Source organism: Diabrotica undecimpunctata, chromosome 2, assembly GCF_040954645.1.
Source record: "Diabrotica undecimpunctata isolate CICGRU chromosome 2, icDiaUnde3, whole genome shotgun sequence".
Lineage (NCBI taxonomy): Eukaryota > Metazoa > Arthropoda > Insecta > Coleoptera > Chrysomelidae > Diabrotica > Diabrotica undecimpunctata.
The window spans coordinates 15692114-15714000 of record NC_092804.1 but is presented as its reverse complement, the minus strand read 5'-3'; the positions used below and the strand labels follow the sequence as shown (position 1 = coordinate 15714000).

Genomic DNA, 21887 nt, shown 5'->3' with positions numbered 1-21887 from the left:
AAACTGCGTAGTCCAAAGGGTTAAAATCGCATGACCGAGGAGGCCAATGAATCGGAGCTTCTGCACCTCTACCAATCCATCGATTCGGAAAATGATTACTCAACCAATTACGACACCTATCAAAGTGTGGTGGAGCTCCATCGTGCATAAAAAATAAAGATCTTCGCTCGTTTAGCGTTGAATCTTCTATCTCGAATAAGGAATTGTTTAAAAAATCAAGATACATATCACCATTTAAATTTCCAGGTAAAATATGATAACCTATTAATTTGTTACCTAAAGTTGCTGCCAAAACATTAACTTTAAATGAGTGTTGGTAATGTGATAGTGATAACCTTTTGACTCGTGGATTCCCATCACACCAGTAGTGTGCATTATGGGAGTTAAACATACCTTGTCGCGAAAGGTGGCCTCGTCCGTAAAAAGAATGCATTTTAAAAAATTTGGATTGTGGGATGTCCTTTGTTGCAATGTTTCATAAAAATCCACTCTAACCGGTAGATCATTTGGCAAGAGCTCTTGGACTTGTCTGTAATGATAAGGATGTAATTGCTGTTCTTTCAGTATCCGCCAAGTACTTGAAGAAGAAGTATTTGTTTGTTTTGCTGTATTCCTTACGCTAACTGTTGGATCTTGATCAAGTAAATTTAAAATATTATTTTCAGCATTTCATAATAGCATCAATTATTCATAATTTTCAAATCAAAATATTCCGAAAACGGTACACAGTATCGAGTTTTACCAAGAGTACTTTTTTCGTGTAAAATTAAATGATGTTTAAGTTTACTTGAAATTTTGATTAATAATTTTACTCTTAAAAAGGTTATATTGACTAATACTTAGTACGAACCGTGTAACTAGCGCCCTCTATGAGAATCAGATATAAAAACAAATTCATGGGATGTATCAGCTTCCGAAACAAATTCGTATAAAATTTCATTACAATGTTACCAGTAGTTTCGGCAAAATCGTAAAAAATGCGTAAATTTTTTTTTCCTCAACGCCCTGTATCTTGAAAACGGATGGCGTTACAAAAATTGTTTACTAAGCAAACCCCAATTATATTTCAGTTTTTTACCTACCCTGGAGACGGGGTTACCTTTTTTTGAAACACCCTGTATAAAGATAAAGTGTGCAAAGTTTGAACGAAATCGGTCGGTTCTTTCTTGAGAAATCTTGCCTACCGCATGGGAAAACAATGTTTCGAGAAAAACGCGAAGTTTTTAACTTAAGAGTGCACGTACCTACCGCGTTTTATTCAGATTTCTATAACTCCGGTAATGTTGCTCGCCTTTACTTCAAATTTGGTGTGAATACTTTGAATAAATAGATTTTTTGAAAATACAAGACCTATGTTACCCCTTAATTCAGGCTTATGTAAAAGAGGTTATCGGGATGGTCATTTCATGTTTCATGACACGTTCATTGGAGATATTGCGCAAAAAAAAACAAATTGACTCATTAAAAAATAACGGAAAATTGGCTATAAGGATCTTAGAATAGAGGAACTTGAAAGACATGCTGAGTCATCTGGGTCCACTGCTCGGTCGTTTTTTGTTAGAATTTTAAACTGAAATTGACATTGCAACAGTCTGTCTACAAAATTGCTTCAAAGTAAGTCATGGCATAGTAAATGAGTCGTAACTCATTCAATCAATCAACCGTAGCTCTAAAATTGATAAAATGAATACGAACAAAATTTTTATTATAAAACTTTGTACAATTGTTTTAGTTTTCGATTTTATATTAGAAAAATCGTTTGAATTTTGGTTAACCTCCTTAATGTGAATAATATGTACTATAGAAATGCTTGCACTTATGTATAAATGGCTGAAGACATATTTTGACTATTCAGCCTTAACTAATTGATACTTAATTGATAAAATAAAACTGGGGTGTAAAATATTAATTATAATGTAGGGAAGTTGCATACGAGAAAGCTAATTTAATTAATGTAATTTTTTACTCCCCAAATTCATATATCTATCGTTACTGATGCTTTTCTACAACTATAAAAGTATTGTAGGGTTTTTATTGTATTTCAATAAATTATCAAAATATTACTAAAAAGAATTAGTTTAAAATATATTTGATATATTATTTTATTTGCATTAACTTATTATAATAATATTCGTTTTGACATTATGCAATTTATCTACCTCACGTTTCAAATTCTTGAAATAATCAGTCAAACATTAATTATAACCCATTATTTGATATTCACAAATGCATCTTATACAGTTATTAGTAACACTCGCAGATCCGCCACCATCCTTATGTTTTCTACTGTATATTTCACTGTACACTGACGATGAGATGTTGCTTCCCCAACCCTTCTCCTTTCTGGCTTTTGCAGCGAAAGAGACTGAGATAAAAATTTTTGATTGGCCATTGTAACTCGGTTCTCTAAACGTTTTGAATAGTTTTGCGTGATTGCCCACTATTATCTCCGCAGAACAACCCGTAGCAGACTGCTTACATTTACAAATACACACCTAAGATAAATATTGTTTTAAAACATGAAACTAGTTTAGATTACTTTAAGTTACTTCATCATAATATTCCCACAGTCAGCAGTACATTATTTTCCACATATAGAACGTTGTTTCATGGAAAACCCGCATATGAAAGTATTGGCGATTACAACGTTGTTCAAGCATAGCATTCATTTATTAAAAAATGGAAATAATCTCAATTACTTTATTCAAAAAATAACTTTTGAATTAACAAAGCTCTCAACGATACAAACAATGACGTATAACTTATAGTGTTTGATCTAATGGAAAAAATTTGACACATTAGCCAAACATAGGCGTCGCGTATAACACTTTTCACAAAAAAAAGGGGTTAATATAGAAAAAAATTATAAATAGTTAAATACTCAATCGAATTTCCTCTTCAGTGATGTACCTTACATCTTAATTCCCCATTTAAAGTTAATTGGTTGTTTAACTGAAAGAGAATTGTGTTAAATTTCGAATAACAATCCATATGTTTCATTTAGCATTTTTACAAAATTTAATCAATGGCTGTATAATGTCAAAATGGTACACTCTTATTCAGATTGTTAAGTAGGTATTTAAAGAATCCTGTTAATGCAGATTTTCAGTTAAGTGTAATGTTCATTTTTTTACACAGTTGTAGAAAAGCACAAATTTATTAATTAGAAAAGCTGTACTTTTCAAGGAAATAATTCCGGTCAGACCAAATTATAACTACTTATTATACTTATTATGAAAGAAAGTTAACACTGAACATAGTAAACTATGACAATCTATAGTTTAAAACATTTTATACGACCATGTATTATTTTCAAGAATAATTTGAGAACATGACTTAGTAATGATATTGTTCTGTATTCACTGCAGTATTTAGCGTTTATTATTTTTATTTTGAGCCTAATTCTGGGTCGTGATCTGATCCTATGTCGGCACTCCTATATGTTTTTGTTGATATAATTGCGTTTTGTACCTTTGTCTAACTAATACCTACTCTATTTAGTTTCTTACAATACATATATTTAAAAGATATATAAATAAAAGTTTTAGTAAAATATATATCAGTAATAAAGACAACAATGTCTGCTTTATTAGATTGCTAACCAATTTAAAGTTTTACACCACTTAAAAGTCAACAAACATCAACTTAAGATTCCTCCAGCTAGGGGTCCAATTAATTCATAATATACAATAAAGAAACATATTACGTTTAGACCTGTATAAAGATTAAGAGATCATTAAAGACACGAAGAACAGTCCCAAATGTTTCACTCAACCGTAACTTTATTCCCATCCATCTACAGTTGTTTTCGTAATCTATACACATTCTTAATTCTACTCAATGTCCTTTTGCTTACCTACCTACCAACAATTCTTCATCATACTCCTATTTCCAGCATACTCCTTCACTACAATCAAGGTACTTAGATCATATTAAACTCAACCATATTAACTCTTCCCATCTTTTTCTCCGCATACTACACCTTCTCTCTCCTTCAAATTCAAATAATCTTTATTTTACAACTCTACTTTCCCTTATACATAGACAACCAACCCTACTTTTGACCATCAAATTTCCAAGACAATTCAATTTCACTTCATTCACCACAAACATTACTTTATTCAGACACTATTAGTTATAACTACATACAGGACATTACAACTCCTACCAGTGGTCTATAAGATAAATTTATTTTGTTTCACATGTAATTATTCAACCATTAACAATTTTTTTATTTACTTACTTTCTCTTATTATCACCTTTTAATTTCTGTCCTTTTGTATAGTCAATTCATAAAATAAATTATAAACAAATAAGTATAAATATTAATTAATAATAACTATTGTCTAAATTTGAATAAATTAATCTAAATTTAGATATCAGAACATATGGGTCCTTGACCTTGTTTACTTTTAAAAGTTTTACTATCATTCTTGTTCCGAATGTCATTGTCACCATAAACCGCCGTTAATTATCACTTCCGGCATCTTCTTAGGTTAGTTGGCATTCAACTTTGCTACTGTTAGGATGTAGAACAACTCGTTCGAGTAGGAACTTATGTCCCCGGTTGGCAATCTAACAGCATCGGCGTACTGTAATACAATTTAATACCTTCAAATATGATTTTATCCATTTAAACTCAACCACTGTCTGGTTCTGATTATTTTGCAAATATTCATGTTTGCATAATCCTTTTGGATTTTTAATTAAATATACCAATGACAACATAAGTGTTTTACTTTAATGTTTTTTAACTAGATGGTATACAGCGAACTCCCGGGAATTATCCCTTTTTAAATTTGAAGATTTGTTTGATTGTCTAGTTTACTATATCAGTGTTAACAACGCTTTTTAGACTAACTCGTATACTAACATTTCAATAATGATAATCTAAGAATATTTTTTTACTTCTTGGGTCGATCTCATAAATGTTTCAACTATTTATTGAGAGTGTAGTTGATCGCATTTTGAATTATTAAAATACATTATGTAGAGCAGATTTTTCTTATGCCAAAGTTAAGGAAGTAAATGACGCTAGTCAGTGTGTTCCTAGGATAATACCATTTATATTTTTTCAAATGTGCTGTTATTTTTTGTCTTTAGGAGTTGAAAACGTCAATAATTTTCTGTTATTAAACAAAGCTGCTAGCCAATTTGTTCCAGTGCCTCTCGCTGTCCTCTCCACGGATAGTGTCTGTCCTACTGCTTTACTGTTCTTTATGTTTTTTAGAGCTTGAGCATTTTACTCGTTTGTTATTTTGTTACTTTCTCCGATAATTCAACTTGTTTTCTGTCAAATTCTTCTTTTAATAAATTGTCATTTTTTGACATCTGATTAAAATATTTTGCTTTCTTTGCTCTATATTTGGCTATTTTATCGTATAGATTTTTGTAGGCTTCCACAATAGCTTTTCCTATAGATACTTTCGCTTTCTTTCTGGCAACTTTATAATTGCGAAGAACTCTGTCACGCCTTACTACTTTCTTATTACTATTACTTCGTGGCTCCACATTTCATGCCACTTTTTATACAGTTTTCTCTTCTCAATAGGTTAATAGAAAGAGAAGACTTATTCACAATCAGTTTAATAGTATCTTGAACGACTGGTTTCGAGCACTATAAGTTCCCGATAAGGTTACTTAACCGCTAAAAGAAAAATTAGTTGTTATATCTTAAAAATTATGCTAATATTAAGTGTATTTGATTTTGATGAATATAATACAACTATATAACGGTACAAGAAATGTATTCCGCGGTAAACATACTGCACACTTATTAGGTCTTGTTCCTTAATCCTAGAACACTAACCATTTGTAAAATTTACGAACGCTGATTATTTTAAGATTTGGCGACCTTGCATGAATTGTAGAAGCGTAGGTATTGGAGTAGCTTTTCGGTAATCAGTTTGTCGAGTATATTCACAGTGTAGTTGCCTTTCTTTGTGCAGTCGTTAACCGCAAAATCACAGTTGCTTCGTATTTTTTACGAAAGGTTAGTGTAAACACGTAATTTTTTTTTATCTTGGTATTATTATTTTCTTTTCTCATTCACAGAGAATTTAATAAGAATGGCTAGAAAATTTGACGATAAAAGACCCTTAATCCAATTAGAATTTGAGGCCGAAAAAATATTGATGGGTGAATTAGATGATGGTGGCCTACAATCAAATGACGAAACTTCTAGTAATTCAGAAAGTGAAGACGGAGTGCAAAATTGTTTCAGTCCGTCTGAATCGGAGTGCGAGCCAGAATTTTCTAGTGATGAAAGCAGCGATTTTGAGTGTAGCAGTCCTAAAACGAAATAACCACTTTACTTCTGTATTTATGTCTAGCACTACATGTAGAGTTCAATATGAGATTTCTTCTGTGGAAACCGATATTCAACAAGACCATTCATTTCAGCAAATAATAACTCAGCCTCATCAACACGAAAAAGGTAATGAGGAAGTGTGTTTTCAACAAGTTGAAGAGTGAAAAACCGAAAACATTGTGGACGAATCTGAACCGCATACTTCCAATTGGACTACGAGTCTCAAAGGCAAAAATGGTCATGGTCGGTGTACTACGGTGTACTGTATCTAATCTTCGGAAACGTATTACAAAAAGGAATATTTTGCATATTTTGCAGTGTTTAATGAACGATTCTATGTTCGAAAAAATTATGTTGCACACCAATACTCAAATCAGCCCAAAGTCTAAAAATTTTAAAGTTTTTAAACATACTAACACTCTCGTAACAATTGATGAATTAAATGCTCTTGTTGGATTACTTATATTTTCTGAAGCACAAAAAGATAACTATCTTCATAGTAGAGAGATGTTTGATTTCAAAATGTCTGGCTCCGTTTATAGAGCAACATTGAACTGCGAAAGATTTGATTTTCTTCTACATAATCTTAGGTTCGATGATAAAACCACAAGAACTGAAAGAAAAAATATAGCCCCTATTCGGGAAATATGAGAGGAATTTATTTTTAATTGTAAAGAGTCCTATCGACCAGGTAGGTATGTAACTATTGACAAGCAGTTATTAGCTTTTAGGGGCCGGTGTCCTTTTAGGACGTATATCCCGAATAAGCCAGCCAAGTACGGAATTAAAATTGTGATGACTTGCGACGTGGGTACCAAGTACATGCTGAACTCAGACCCTTACCTCTGCAAACATACGCACACAAAGCAAAAATACGCATACGGAGAGTCTCTAGGAGAATACTATGTTAAAAAGTTGACTGAAACTATTTACAGAAGTTACCGAAACGTCACAATTTACAATTGGTTTACTTCAGTCAACCTTACGGATACTCTTTTGAAGCCTCCTTACAATCTTACAATTGTTGGTACTTTGCGGCAAAATAAACGAGAGATACCCCCTGAAATAATTAATCTTAAAACAGAAGAATCGGAAATTCATGATTTTGCTTTGACCGAGAGAAGACGTTAGTGTCGTATAAATCCAAAAAGAACAAAACCGTTTAGTTTTATCGACAATGCACGAAGGTTCAGTTATTTGTCCAACCACAAATAATATTGCACTATAACCAAAGGGTGGTGTGGACACTTTCGACCAAATGTGGGGCCACCGGAGTTGCTCCCGAAAAACTCGAAGATGACCGCTTTGTATATTCTATGGTATGATCAACATAGCGTGTATAAACTCTTGGATTATATATAATCATAATTTATCAAGAAATAATCAGGAACCAATCACGAGAAAGGCTTTTATGTTAAATCTACATCAATAACTCACAAGATTATGGCTTGAAAAGCGTTTTGCGATGCCAACTTTGCAAAGATCGGTGAAGCATCTGATTAGGTATATAATTCAATTTCCTTTGTAAATTGCTGACCTCAATCAACCTTCTAACAAACGTACTACATGCTACATCTGTCCCTCCAAAAAAAGAAGAATGACGTCACTTCATTGTAATCACTGCAAACGAGCATTTTGCGCAGAACACTGTGACGTAGATAAATAAATTTTGAATTTTTTTGCATATTTTAGGCATATAAATGTTCCTTTGTTCATTTAAAAAATTAATTAAAATGTCTTAATTTTTTTGTTTTACTTTTTTGGAATTGAAAAAAAATCGTACATATTACGAATGGTTAGTGTTTATGGGAGTGTAAACTAAGGTTAGTGTTCTAGGGATAATATTGGCATAATTTTTAAGGTATAACAACTGTAATTTCTCTTTTAGCGGTTAAGTAACCTTATCAGAGACCTGACGATTACCAGAAAATTGCAGTGTTCGAAACCAGTCGTTATAAGGTAGTATTAAATGGATTTTCAGTAAGCGTTTTCTTTTCTTTCTATTAACCTATTTAGAAAGAGGTTTTTCCAAGTATTTCAATTACTTACAGTATCTCTAATAATTCTAATTATAGTTTTCCAAATCCTGCTCTACTAGGATAGGACTCTATCTCATGTTTCCTCACTTTTTTCTTCTATCTCTATCCTGAATACACCCTTTTCCCACTTTTAACATCTACCATTTATTTTACGTATTTTTATCAGGCATGACTACTTATCATGCTTCAATGACGAGCACAAACAATTATTAGTGTACGTACTCACTATATATTACTAATTATTCACTATTACCCGTGCTAATTATTAATTAATTTTTCTCTCTAGAAAAAGTGTCAACACTAATTTAGTGAATTCATTATAAAATGTTCAGAATATCACATGATGGTCTTATGAAAATTATTGATGGTACATTTTTTTAAATCTAAAGACTTTTCTAGCAATATTGTAAATTTTGTGTTACATATGAACAAGTCAGTTTGTACAAATATACTGTTAGCAATATAAACGCTTAAATTAATAAATATTTTTAACAAACTGGACATGTCATATTTTTGTTAAAACAGTGTAGTTGCCGCTATATAATTTTATAGAGTCTTTGATTCAGATAGTTTCCCTTTTCAATTTTTACAAAGAAATTCATGGAGAATTTCTGCATATCTTTCTTCTTATTTTGAATTAATTTACAATAGTTACTACAATTTTTTTACGTTTTTGTCTTCTGAAAAAATGACCACACGATTATTTTTGTATTTTTTAATATAAAACATTTCCTCAAATATTCTTCTATTTATTGAACCATTTCTATTTCTAAAGTAGAAAAACTCAAAAAACAACTTTTCTATCTTCAATAGAATCAAACTCATAGTTCACAATTCAAAAGATTACACATTTCCTTCTAAATCATACACATCCATGTGTCTAGCAAACCATACATCAGGATTATTTTCCGACCACTCAGAAAAATATCTGTCTACTCCCAAAGATATACCACTGCCTCTCTCTTCCTATGCCTACGTATAAAACATCAGCGGAAGTGTTCACTCGGCAGTATTCCAAAATATTCTGCATTTGCAAAATCGTACATATACTTACTTTTATTTTAGAAAAATTCGTGAAGCGCTAGAAATCATGAGGGCCTTCCGAAAATATAAACAGATACTTCTTTGCACCCTATCTGGAACACAACTTTGACCCACAGTAACAACAATCCAAATACATACAAAAGAAGCTAAGGAGAGAATGTTACATGAGCAGTGCCAAAAACTAGAAGAAATTGAGAAAAAATATGACTTTTTTAACGTGCATAAAAGAATTAGAGAATTAACAGGAATGAGAAAAACACTTCAAACTAGTCAACTAAGAGATGAAAGTGGTGTAGAGACATTAGAATCATATGTAACCTCTATTGGAACCAAACAGCAAAAGTGAAAGTTGAAAATGAACTAACCCAGGATATTCAGATTCGCTGTGAGGTCCGCCAAGGGTGTATTTTATCACCCTTGTTATTCAATTTATACAGTGAAGCCATCTCAGAATTAGCGCTTGCCGAAGTCAGTGAGGGCCTTATAATAAACGGTGAGCCACTTAATAACATAAGATATGCTAACGACACCGTCCTTCTGGCAGGAACACTAGAAGAACTGCAACACCTCGCTGAACAACTAAATATATATTGCAACGATTATGGACTAAAAATAAATTTGAAGAAAACCAAGTTCATGATATTTACAAAAGCACAAAACATCAAAGTTAAGCTAGTACTAGATAATACAGAAATTGAACAAATATCTTCGTACAAATACCTTGGAGCATGGATCACAGAAGATACTGATCAGACAAAGGAAATATGATGCCGCATTGAAATTGCATGGTCAACTTTTAATAGAATGAGAAAACTTTTTTGTAATCGCGATATCAATATATCGCTCCGAATAAGAATGCTTCGATGTTATATTTTCTCTACCCTTTTATATGGGGTTGAAGCTTGGACACTTAAAAAATCCAACATTAAAAACCTAGAAGCATTCGAAATGTGGTGTTACCGACGTATTTTGAAAATATCATGGATGGATCGCAAAACAAACGAACAAGTTCTCGAACAACTAGGAAAACAATGCGAAGTTTTAAATTCCATAAAAATAAGGAAATTGGAATACTTGGGGCACATCATGAGAGGTGAAAAATACGAACTACTAAGGAATATAATGCAGGGTAAAATCAAAGGCAGAAGAAGCGTAGGAAGACGTAAAATCTCGTTGCTACGCAATCTCCGTGAATGGTTTGGATGCAGTTCAATTGAACTATTCAGGTGCGTAACCAACAAAATTATAATTGCCAGAATGATTTCCAATCTCCGATAGGAGCGGAACTTGAAGAAGAAGAAGAACAACAATCCCCACAAGTCGAAGGAATACAACAACGGTTGACGACTCTACCCTCTAGTTGTATAAAGGCAAAGGCGCAATCGGAGATCAGGCAGAATTTTCGTGATTAGCCTCTTCAAGGAATGGGATCCGAATTTAGATTGTATTGAGGAAGTAATTTTGTAATAAGTCGAATGGAATACGAGGGAAAGGCCCAGAAAAAGGCGATGGTGTTGCATGGCTGTTAAGCTTTCTTTAGTTAAACGCGCGGAGGGTGACTGTTTCTAGATTCTCACCTAGGACATGTATCGTTGTGCAATGAGATTGAGAAAACAGCTAATCTCCCCCTGTCCTTTGACTAAACGCAACTCTTAATGAGTATGGCGAGACACTCAGTTTTCAATGTGTAAGGTGAAAGGTACTGGATTAACAGGATACGGACCTGATGATTCGTGGTTCGACGAGAGCCTTTGTAGCCTGATGTAGAAATTGCGTAACCATATCTGGTTTTGAAATCTTATTACAGAGTTGAGCGACGTCGTTCCTGTTTTCAGGCAAGGCATTGAAAATGATCATAGATATAATGTAAATAGTAAATAATCGACTTCATGTATGGGAGTTTCTCTAGAGGTTCTAAAGATTGTGTTTGTTGGAATGTGGTAGGTGATGCTTTTCTAGTGGGACATCTAGGAAAGCAGGACGATTGCTTTGGCAATTTGGGAGCATTTCCATGGGACAAGGGAATGATTTGTATTGTTGCCTGCAATTGAAACAGATAGTGATTTTTCCTATGCATTCTTTGTTGAAATGTCCATCCTGACAGCATCTCAAGCAGTAAGGACAGGGACTCTTTTGTCTCTCTTCTTCCAATATATACCGCTAGAGGGAGCTTAAACGAATTTGGATTCAAAGTCTACGACAACTGTTACGAAATTGGTCGGAATGTTGCTAACACAGGCTATTATTTGGACGACTGTAATGAACGGGGATTCTGATTAGGTTAGGCTGTCTTGATATCTTTTTGAGAGTATCTGTTTACACTTGTAATTACTAAGTGATGATTTTTTGAAAGAGTCTTGGTTGTAGTAACCGGGTATCTAGTCCTCCATTACTTGTGTTCCGGATTTTTGTCTGAAATTTGTGGACATTAACTGTACGATAAGTGTTGAAGTTGGCAGATAGATCACGTGAAGACGTTTAGTGATTTCAAGTTGGTTGAGAGTAGCTAGAGTTGGCTTTAATTATTTATAGGAGTTTGTGCTATTGACAAATGCTCGAGGATATGTGCTCAATTCTATACTTGTATCACCAATGTCGAGGTGTTAGGATAAACAAAAACATAAAATGAAGTTGTACTGACTATTAAAAAGAGGAAACTGCTCTATCTCGGTCAGGATTCTTCGTTCAAATATGAGCAAGAGGTTTTATATGTCTTGGAGATGGTCTATGTTTCCGATCCATATGTCAAATTTATAGTATACTAGTGTATGGTATAATATATAGTATATAAACATTGCAGATAATCTGAAAAGAGGCAACCGTTTTTTTTTTATTACAGATGTTCTTCCATATGTTTTTTGTCCACATTACTTTCTGGGAATTTAACATACTTGGGTTGTAACAGTTCTATATTATAACAAGTTATTTTACGTTTCTACAATTTTTAAGTGCTTAACATTAAGGAAAGGAGAAGCTATCTGTTATCTTGATATTAAATGGAAGTAGGTTCTCAATAAATTTTTTATAGGCCTATAGTTATTTTCCCGATGGGAAAATTATAATATTATGCTGTCTTCGAAAAAGCTACAAATCAGTATTTAAATAATAAACTTAGTATAAAATGCATATTGAGCAAAAGACTTCCCATTAGTTGTAATTAAATGTTATAAAAATACAGGGCGTATAAGGAAGGATGTAATATACATATCTGTTTAAAAACGAGTTTTATTTAGGTATACTGATTCTTGATGTTAGTTTTTACCCTCTACTGTAGTACTAGTACCAGAAAGACTGAATTTAAGAAAAAAATTTAATTAAATTTCTTCAAACCAGTTAATACGATAACCGACGCAGTAGTTTTTGCAGATAGTCTGGACGGTTTGCAAAGAATAATGTCGCGTATATCAGATATAAGTAGAGAACAAGGACTTGATCTTAATACGAAGAAAACAAAGTACATGGTACAGAGTGGACAGCTACACATACCTTGGTACCAACATTAACAGCCAATGGGATCACTCCAGTGAAATAAAACAACGCATAAGAAAAGCGAGATCGGCGTTCATAATGATGAAGTCTCTTTTCAGAAGTCACGATTTACCACTTGCTACCAAAATCTCTCTCATTAGATGCTATGTATTTTCTACGTTATTATACGGAGTAGAGGCCTGGACACTTTCCGAAGCTTCTTTAAGAAAACTCGAGGCATTCGAGATGTGGTGTTACAGACGTATTTTAAGAATTTCATGGGTGGATTGTGTGACTAATGTTGAGGTCATACGTAGAATAGGCAAGGAATGCGAGATTATTAACACCATCAAGTTGCTTGTTGCAACTCATTCTTCAGGGCAAGGTATTTGGAAAGAGAGGACCAGGGAGAAGAAGAATATCTTGGCTTCAAAACCTGAGAAAGTGGTTTAATACATCGACAACCGGACTATTCAGAATAGCAGCAGGCAAAGTTAGGATAGCCATGTTGATCGCCAACATCCGGAACGGATAGTCATCGTAAGAAGAAGAAACCAGTTAATACTCCTAAGAAGAGAATATATTATATTTTGTTTTGTTTTTTTTTTTTACTCTGCGTCGAGGATTTTTCAGGAAAATACTCGTCAGTGGTCAAAAAATATAAATGCATGCTGCAGGATAATTTGTGGCATTTTACGAACGTAGCAAACATGGAAAAAATTTGTTACATATAGTGTTGTGGTTACAGAGACAGAAGAAATTAAAGGTAAGTACATACATTAATTTGATTCTATTTCACTTTTGAGCGATTAAATAAAATTTATATAATATTTTCTAACTTTCGACATTGTGGTAGCGAATTTAGAATGTAAATAAAAATAGTAATAATAAAACATCTTTATATATTTTTTTTATTGAGTGAGACATAATTTAAAATTAGGTGGCGATCACCTAGTAGGACAAATGATGCATGTGCTCATGAACAAGATTTGGAATGATGAAAAGATCCCTAATGATTGGAAAACTGGGATTATATGCCCAATCTATAAAAAAGGGGATAAACTGAAATGCGAAAATTATTGCGGCATAACCCTCTTGTGCACGACGTAGAAACATTTTTACTTACATACTAAACAAACGACTCCAACGACTAACTGAAAATATTGTCGGGGAATATCAAACTGATTTCCGACAAGGAAGATCTACAACTGACCAACTATTCACAGTGAAACAAATCGTGGGAATACGACATTGACGTCCACAACATATTCATAGATTTCAAACAAGCCTACGACTCAATTAATAGGAACAAGTTATATCAAATATTGCAGAGCTTTAATATCCCCCAAAAATACATCCGACTGGTAAAAACAACAATGGATTCGTCAATAGCAACTGTCAGAGTCCAAAATGAGCTCACTGAAAACTTTACGATAGCCCAAGGATTAAAGCAAGGAGACGGGCTGGCACCGACACTATTCAATCTGACCTTGGAATATGTGATAAAACAGCTGAATATAGGAAGAGGTAATCTCCTAACAAATAAATCAATACAGATTGCCGCCTATGCCGATGATATCAGCATCATGTCTCGCAGAACAGAAGAGGCGGCAGAAATATATTCACAATTAAAATCAAAGGCAAAAGAGACCGGACTAGAAATAAATATTCAAAAGACAAAAAAGTTAACACAGGCAAGAGCTAGGGGAAACAGACGCACAGTTGAATTAGAGGACGATATTGAAACGGTAGAAAGTTTCACATATTTAGGAGTTACATTAAACACGGATGGAACAGAAGAACCAGAAATCCAAAGAAGAATAGTAAAGGGTAACAAAGCTTATTTTTCACTCAATCATGTGTTTCGCTCCAAAAACACACACTGGAGATCGAAAATCCTCCTCCTTCTACGGCACTACAGCCCAAAATGAGCCTTGGCCTCCTTTATTTTTTGCCTCCACCCTTGTCTGTCTGTGGCTGCTCTTCTCCATACACGGACTCCTAACTCCGCCTGTGGTGACTAATGGGTGGATTGAGTAGCTCAGGAGTCACCATTGCCGGTCCTAAGCCCGGGTAAAGGAGGAAGGTTGGGCAGTGGGCTAACAACCCACTCCCGGAAAAACACACTAATTTAAGGAACAAGGGGAACTTTCGGAAACGACTAAAGCTACGAAACATGGACTATGCATTTGGAAGTTGGAATGTGAGGACGCTAAATAGACCAGGAGCTCAAACTGCACTTCTACAAGATCGAAAATCAGGGTCTACAAAACTATTATCAGACCAATAGTATGTTATGGATGCGAGACATGGGTGATGACAGAAGATACAAAAAGAAAACTGGAAGTCTTCGAAAGAAAAGTCCTAAGAAAGATATTTGGACCTATTAACGAAAACGGAATATGGAGATCCAGGTATAACTCTAACCAGATGAACTCTGCCAACTGTTCAAAAAGACACCGATCTCAGAATTCGTTAAACTTTAGAGACTTCGCTGGACTGGTCATGTAGTAAGAATGGAGACAGAAAGATTTCGGAAAAGAGCCCTAGATAGTAAAATGCAGGGCGCAAGACCAAAGGAAAGCCACGGAAAACATGAGAGGATGAAGTGGCAGCGGACGCGCAAAATTTGCTAGACGTGAGAACCTGAAGAAGATCGGCGCGGGACCGACAAGGTTGGAGGCATAGTTTGGAGGAGGCCAAGTCCCGATTTGGGCTGTAGCGCCATTGGAGAGAGACAGACATAATTTAATTGAAGTATAGCATTTTAATATCTTTCATTTTCAAAAGTTTTTATTAAAAGTTGTTAAATATTTAGACACATTAATAGTACAATACGTTTCTCAAAACTTCTTGGTCTTTTAAAAAAAAAGCCTGCTTTATATTGTCAAAAACATTTCTTAGAGGCATCATAAATTACGATTTTTTTATAGATGTCTGATAACCGAAAAAGCTTTTTGGAGCCAAGCATAGAAAAAGTGGACCGCTAAAAGAACAACTAGTTTAAAAGGCTAGTGGTTCACCACAAACGTTTTTAATCCCAACAAGATCACATGAAGCAACTTCCAGAGGCATGATGCAAATGTGGCAGAGACGGAATTGACAGTGGCAAATTCGTACGTTTACCCGTACCACGGGTAAAATGACATACTAAGCCATTTTGCCCTCTACACCCCTATGTCATTTTACCCCACATGAACTTCATTTAAAGAAAGACAATTTTTGACAAAACAATAATCCTCATAATTTATCATAAATATTTAAACTTACCGGTTTATCGCACTAAAAACTTACAGCAGATTTTAATATTTAACGCCAAAAATAAAATAATCGAACATGCTCCCACTCTGACTGATACAGACACGCCACAACTAGATATTCGTTTCTGAGCACTCCTGAACAACGAATTTTAGATATATACAAGCACTATGTCATTTTGTACACCCTTCCCCTATAACTTATTAGTAGATTATGTTAACATCCTGTGCTGTATTTATATTTATTACTTTAATATAGAACATTACAAATAAGTTGCAAAATTATATTATATGGTGACTCAATAAAACAGTAAAAAGCCCAAAACCTACCCAATTTTTGCAATTGGATGAATCTCAATGAAACTTGTTGCATTTGATTCGTAAGAGTGTGGAAATTTTGTGAATAAAAATGATGTAGAAATGAAAACTGTCTTCTTGAACAAGGAAATGCATTTTGAAGTGATAAAAAATTTATAATTCAGAAATGATCAAAGGAAATGAGTTTAATATTACTTCTCGGCATTTTTTGTTTGGGTCCACTGAACAAAAATATCATGACGGCGATGGTCCCCGAGGCACCTGGACCTCGTCTTCTGGAGTTTTGTGGAAATTCAATACAAAATCAGTTCAAACTTGTTACTCAGGGGGTTTTGGAGTCATTGAACACTAATATTATAACCTGGTACCCAAGAAGTCCCTTTTCTCCTAGAGTTTTGTAAAAACTCGATACAAACTCAAAGAGACGAGGCCCATCCTGCGCAACAGGTGCCTTGGAAGACCATCGCCGATATATTAGTGTTCAGCGACTCCAAAAACCACCGAGAAACCAGTTTGTACTGATTTTCTATAGAATTTTTCCGTTCCTAGTAACAGTCCTGACCATAGTTAATAATTGTAGCCTAAAAGACATTTATCAAAAAGAATGTAATAACAACACACATTTATTTTTTATTTATCAAACTTATCTCATAAATCTTAAACTTAAAATTATTAAACAAAGAAATTAAATGAATATTCGCTGCTGGGAAGACTTGATGTATATAGAATAAGGATTTTTGGCCATCAATTCTCTTCCACTATAGTAAGGGTGACTTTTAGTAGAACATTAAAAATACGTTATCTTTTTTAAAAATTTAAAAAAACCTTAACACGTTTACATCATAAAACAGATATATCTTTAATCTAAGGATAAAATAAACAAAAATCTTCACGTCATTTCTCACCAATACTTAAAACTAAAAACAAAAACTAAATTTTTCGCAATCTAAATTAGGATTTTTTGAAGAACTTCCAAAATGTTTTGACCAGCCCAACCTTTTTATCTTCTTTCACTTGATTATCTTCCTTAACTTCTGGTAACTCTGAAGCTATTGGTTTTTCTTCCTCTTTAATGGAATATTTAGCCTTTGAACTGGTTTTCTCCGCCACTTCATTTATCCGATCAAAAGAAACAGAACTAGAACTTAAATTTTCAGGATCTTTATTGTCTCTTATAGATTCGCTTCTTTTAAAATGATTATATTCAGAATTAGATCCTTGGGAATTGGCCCCTGTGATGAGATTATTTTCTGAATTTATCGAGTTTTGTTGATTTTTATTCATATTTTCGAGACATTCGGTTTGTTTCTTTGTTTCAATGTGAAACAACGTGTCTTCACCCGCAGCGGCGGCAGATGAATCTGAGTGAAGACACTCGAATTCCTATTGTTTACTAGGCTTCTTCCCCTTCAGGTCTAGAATCTGAAATTAAGATTTTTGTTAACAAATTATTCATTAAATATTCCGTCACATGATTTAAAACATTCAATACTTTGAAATACTTATCAGATGAATTAGGACCTTAGTGTTTCTGATACATTTATTGGATGATGTTTTTTCTCCTTATTACATTAATAATGGACTTATAGATGATTTAGTTTTTTTTTCATTTACATAAAGCTGTATCAATCATAACGGATATTAGCAGCATTGAAAAATTGTTCTGAAGCTATTATTTTTTTTGAATGATCGATATCAATAATTAGAATAAAAAAATATAGATATTATTTGTTTGGCGGCTGCATATGTGCTTGTTATATGAAAAAGGCCTATTGGGAGATTAAGTAATAAATTGTACCATGACATTAGAGTAATGCCAAAATTAACAATTTGACTGTTGCAGATTGAACCATACAAGCTAATTGACTTCATGAATTTGAATATTTAACAGGATTTCTGATATTTGCTGTTGTCTTTGTTTTGACATATATATTGCTCTGTGTATTTTCAAAATAAATATTACCAAGACTATAAGAATATTTAAATAAGATCAATTAAACATATTTCCAATGATTTTTCAAAAAAATAAAAAAACTAAGATCACAAGAAATATTATAGAAGTTGTGACATTTACTTCAATAATTACATACATAGCCTGAAAGTTGGTAATAAACTACCTTACCCTAGATGGCCTCTCTTCTGGAACTTTACTCTTGGCTCTAACTAATTCTGGATGGCCTTCACTGATCATTCTCTTCTCCCACTTTTCTAATTCTAATTCATATTTTTCATTTTCCTTAGCATATTGAGCTTTAAATTTCTCCTTCTGGCTTTCTGGTACCTCTGCCCAATCATTCTTTATAGTTTTCATCAGGATATTAAGAGGAACATTTCTGATTTTACTCTGTTCTTGGAGGTATAACAAATAAGGACCTTGTGGTCTTTTGGGTTTGTGAGTTTCTTTTAATAACTGAAAAATAAATACATGCAGTAAAAATATTTCTTGGATAACAAAAATTTCAAAGTCAAGAATGGCTATGTAATTTTATAGTAAATTTGCATTGGTACTCCAGGCGGGACATGTGAAAATAAAAGATTTGGACATTCTTAGATACCAGATTTTTGCTAGAAATTATCCAGAAGGATGTAGGGAAATGTTCAGCAAAAATTAATAAAACCATTTATAAACAATAATTTTTTTCTCTCGTTTCTATTAGTTTTCTGAAATAACAAAACTAAATAAAAAAATGCATATAAATTACATTTAAAAAGTTGAACTATTCTAAAATAAACAAAACAAAAAAAGTAGATATCAAAAAATTTAAAAAGTTGAAAAAAATCCTTATATTATCTACTACAAATTATCCAATATTGGTTTAAAAAGCTTAAGTGCTCCATATCCTGAGTGATTACCATATGATGGCAGACTATTGTTTGATTGTTCTGAACACCCATATGATAGAAAGTCAAATAAAAAGAAATTATTTGGTGATGAGTAATTTTCTAAAGCTCCACTATTAGCCTGTCTCCAAAGATACCTTAAAAATTAAACCAGCTACGAAAAAAAAGATTGTTTATGTTTTAAATCAAAGGCATCAAAAATATTTAAATTGACTATATAATTATTTTAAAATGCCACATCAGCTGCTAATGCTAGGTGATATTCAGGGGAACTTGTATATCAGAACAGGCAGCAACCTGAATATTAAGTTTTTAAATGGCTGAAAAGGGTATATTTTGCTCTTTTTGCAAAATTTTGATACCAAGTGACCTTTATTGATTTGAGTATTTGTAGAGAATACAATTTTAACCTGTCACTATCGATCCTGAGCAGGTATGCTGTATAATATCTGCAACCACTGGAGTAAGTGTCCTTCACTTACTCCAGAGGTAATGACCTCAAAAAACAAAGACAGATATATACTATTGAGCAGAATAGAATAAATAAAATATATTGTTAGATATATATTTAACAGAATGATGGTATTAGATTTTTGTTTTGATACAGTGCAGCAACAACCGCTGATATGTATTTCGACCTTCTTAGGTCTCTTCAGAACGGTATAGTCACTGCTCTGAACCAAAACAAAAATCTCTCCCGTCCTAGACAATAGTTATTAAAATAACTATATACGGACGTAACTACGCCATCTAAAAACAAAAAGAGAAATTAAACGATTTCTACTTAGCGAAACCGAATTCAAATCTTAACCACTGTGTTTCCTAAAATTTGCGAAACAAACAGCTGGATAAATTACTCGGCAAGGGAATCTAAAATTGCATTCCACAAACCGTTCATCCTGGTCAAAATTCGTAGTGAATTCAGTTTCTGGAACTTCAAACGAAGTAAATAACAAAACAGAATGACGGTATTAGATTTTTGTTTTGATACAGTGCAGCAACAACCGCTGATACGTACTTCGACCTTCTTAGGTCTCTTCAGAACGGTATAGTCACTGCTCTCAACCAAAACAAAAATCTCTCCCGTCCTAGACAATAGTTATTAAAATAACTATATACGGACGTAACTACGCCATCTAAAAACAAAAAGAGAAATCAAACGATTTCTACTTAGTGAAACCGAATTCAAATCTTAACCACTGTGTTTCCTAAAATTTGCGAAACAAACAGCTGGATAAATTACTCGGCAAGGGAATCTAAAATTGCATTCCACAAGCCGTTCATCCTGGTCAAAATTCGTAGTGAATTCAGTTTCTGGTACTTCAAACTTCAATCCATATATTTAACCTTTTTTTATTCTTATGCCCATTCAGGAACTTGAGGTCTACAAAACATAAACAATAAATAAAAGATTTCAAAGGAGTTGATTAGCCCCATAGATGTTTCCATTCTGTGACCTATAAGATCTTGCATGTATATAACACAAACACTACTTAAAAGATTTTAAAAACATTGCGGAAAAAAATTCCTGAAAGAATAGTTGGTAAATATTGAAGCTATTACCAGCAGTTTCTTCCATACTAAGTACTGCAAATAAAATATAATAATAAATTTACAAATCACAAGATATATAAGAATAAAATTTAATAGTATAATATACCTTCGTAGTCTTTCTTTTTTTTCTTTGTTCTTTCTTTTCATTATTAGCTAGTTGTAAGACTTCTCTCTGTTCTTCAGTTAAATCAGTATTAAATTTTAATATTTTTTTATCATACATCTCTGATTCTTCGTGAAACTTTTCCTTCATTTTAGCCTTTTGTTCTTCAGACACCTGTTTCCATTCTTCTGAGAGTTTTCTTAATACATCTTTGGGACCTATATTGGGATTTTCCTTAACTATAATATTTCGCCGTTGATTCAGAAATTGTAGATAAGGTGTTAAAGGTTTCTTCGGCTTTTCAGGAATATTTAAAGATTTGATTCTTTCCTTAATGTCTGTTTTTAAAGTCCTGGTGGGGTTTCCGAAATTTGTCACATTTAACCTGAAAGTCGTACAAAGTTTAATAGTACATAGAGGAAAATAATTGTTAACAAATTAGTATTAATATATAAATGCTTCCGTAAGGTTTTATAACGAATTCCATGCCTATAAATCCGTTATAATTGTTTCTTTACCTATTTACAGATATAATTCTACTACTTAAAACATTGAATGTTTTTAACAAAAATCCTTGACCAGCCATATTCCTGTTGAACTTTTTAAGAAATTAATCCATATATAGATAATTCGTCCACAAAAATAGACAAACACAATGAAAAAATTGAACGCACACTGTATAGGTTAAGTTTGGATATCAAAAATAGAACATAGAACGATAGAACCAAAGAATACAGACGCATGCGTCTATATTCTTTGATAGAACCAAGAACTTGTAAGAACGCTCACAGTCACAATGTCAACTGCCATAATATCAGTTTATAACCGTGAATGCACCTTACTGTATGTATGGTCACATATAATGAAGGTTTGCAAATTTTAAATTTATTGTAATTAATTCAAATAAACAATCCAATATCCTATCCTTAAAAAGTAAAACACGGATTTTTAAT

General features: G+C 33.1%; 1 protein-coding gene across 1 annotated transcript; it reads right to left on the bottom strand.

Moving 5' to 3' along the window:
- Nucleotides 1–17043: 17043 nt before the first annotated feature.
- On the bottom strand, nt 17044–21647 carry LOC140434232 (transcription factor A, mitochondrial-like). The gene is made up of 4 exons (XM_072522334.1): nt 21453–21647; nt 20938–21319; nt 18559–18846; nt 17044–17858 (listed from the first exon to the last, which is right to left on the bottom strand). Exons 1-4 carry the CDS (start codon nt 21518–21520, stop codon nt 17820–17822), a joined length of 777 nt encoding a protein of 258 aa, XP_072378435.1. The 5' UTR covers nt 21521–21647; the 3' UTR covers nt 17044–17819.
- Between the last annotated feature and the right edge of the window lie 240 nt (nt 21648–21887).

Excerpts from the sequence above, each read along its gene's own strand:
- LOC140434232 (XM_072522334.1), bottom strand. The coding sequence starts at position 21,520 with ATGGCTGGTCAAGGATTTTTGTTAAAAACATTCAATGTTTTAAGTAGT. Across the intron at positions 18,847-20,937 it reads AAAAAAGAAAGACTACGAAG|TTATTAAAAGAAACTCACAA; the intron begins GTATATTATACT and ends TTTATTTTTCAG. Across the intron at positions 17,859-18,558 it reads CAGAAGAGAGGCCATCTAGG|ATTCTAGACCTGAAGGGGAA; the intron begins GTAAGGTAGTTT and ends TCTTAATTTCAG.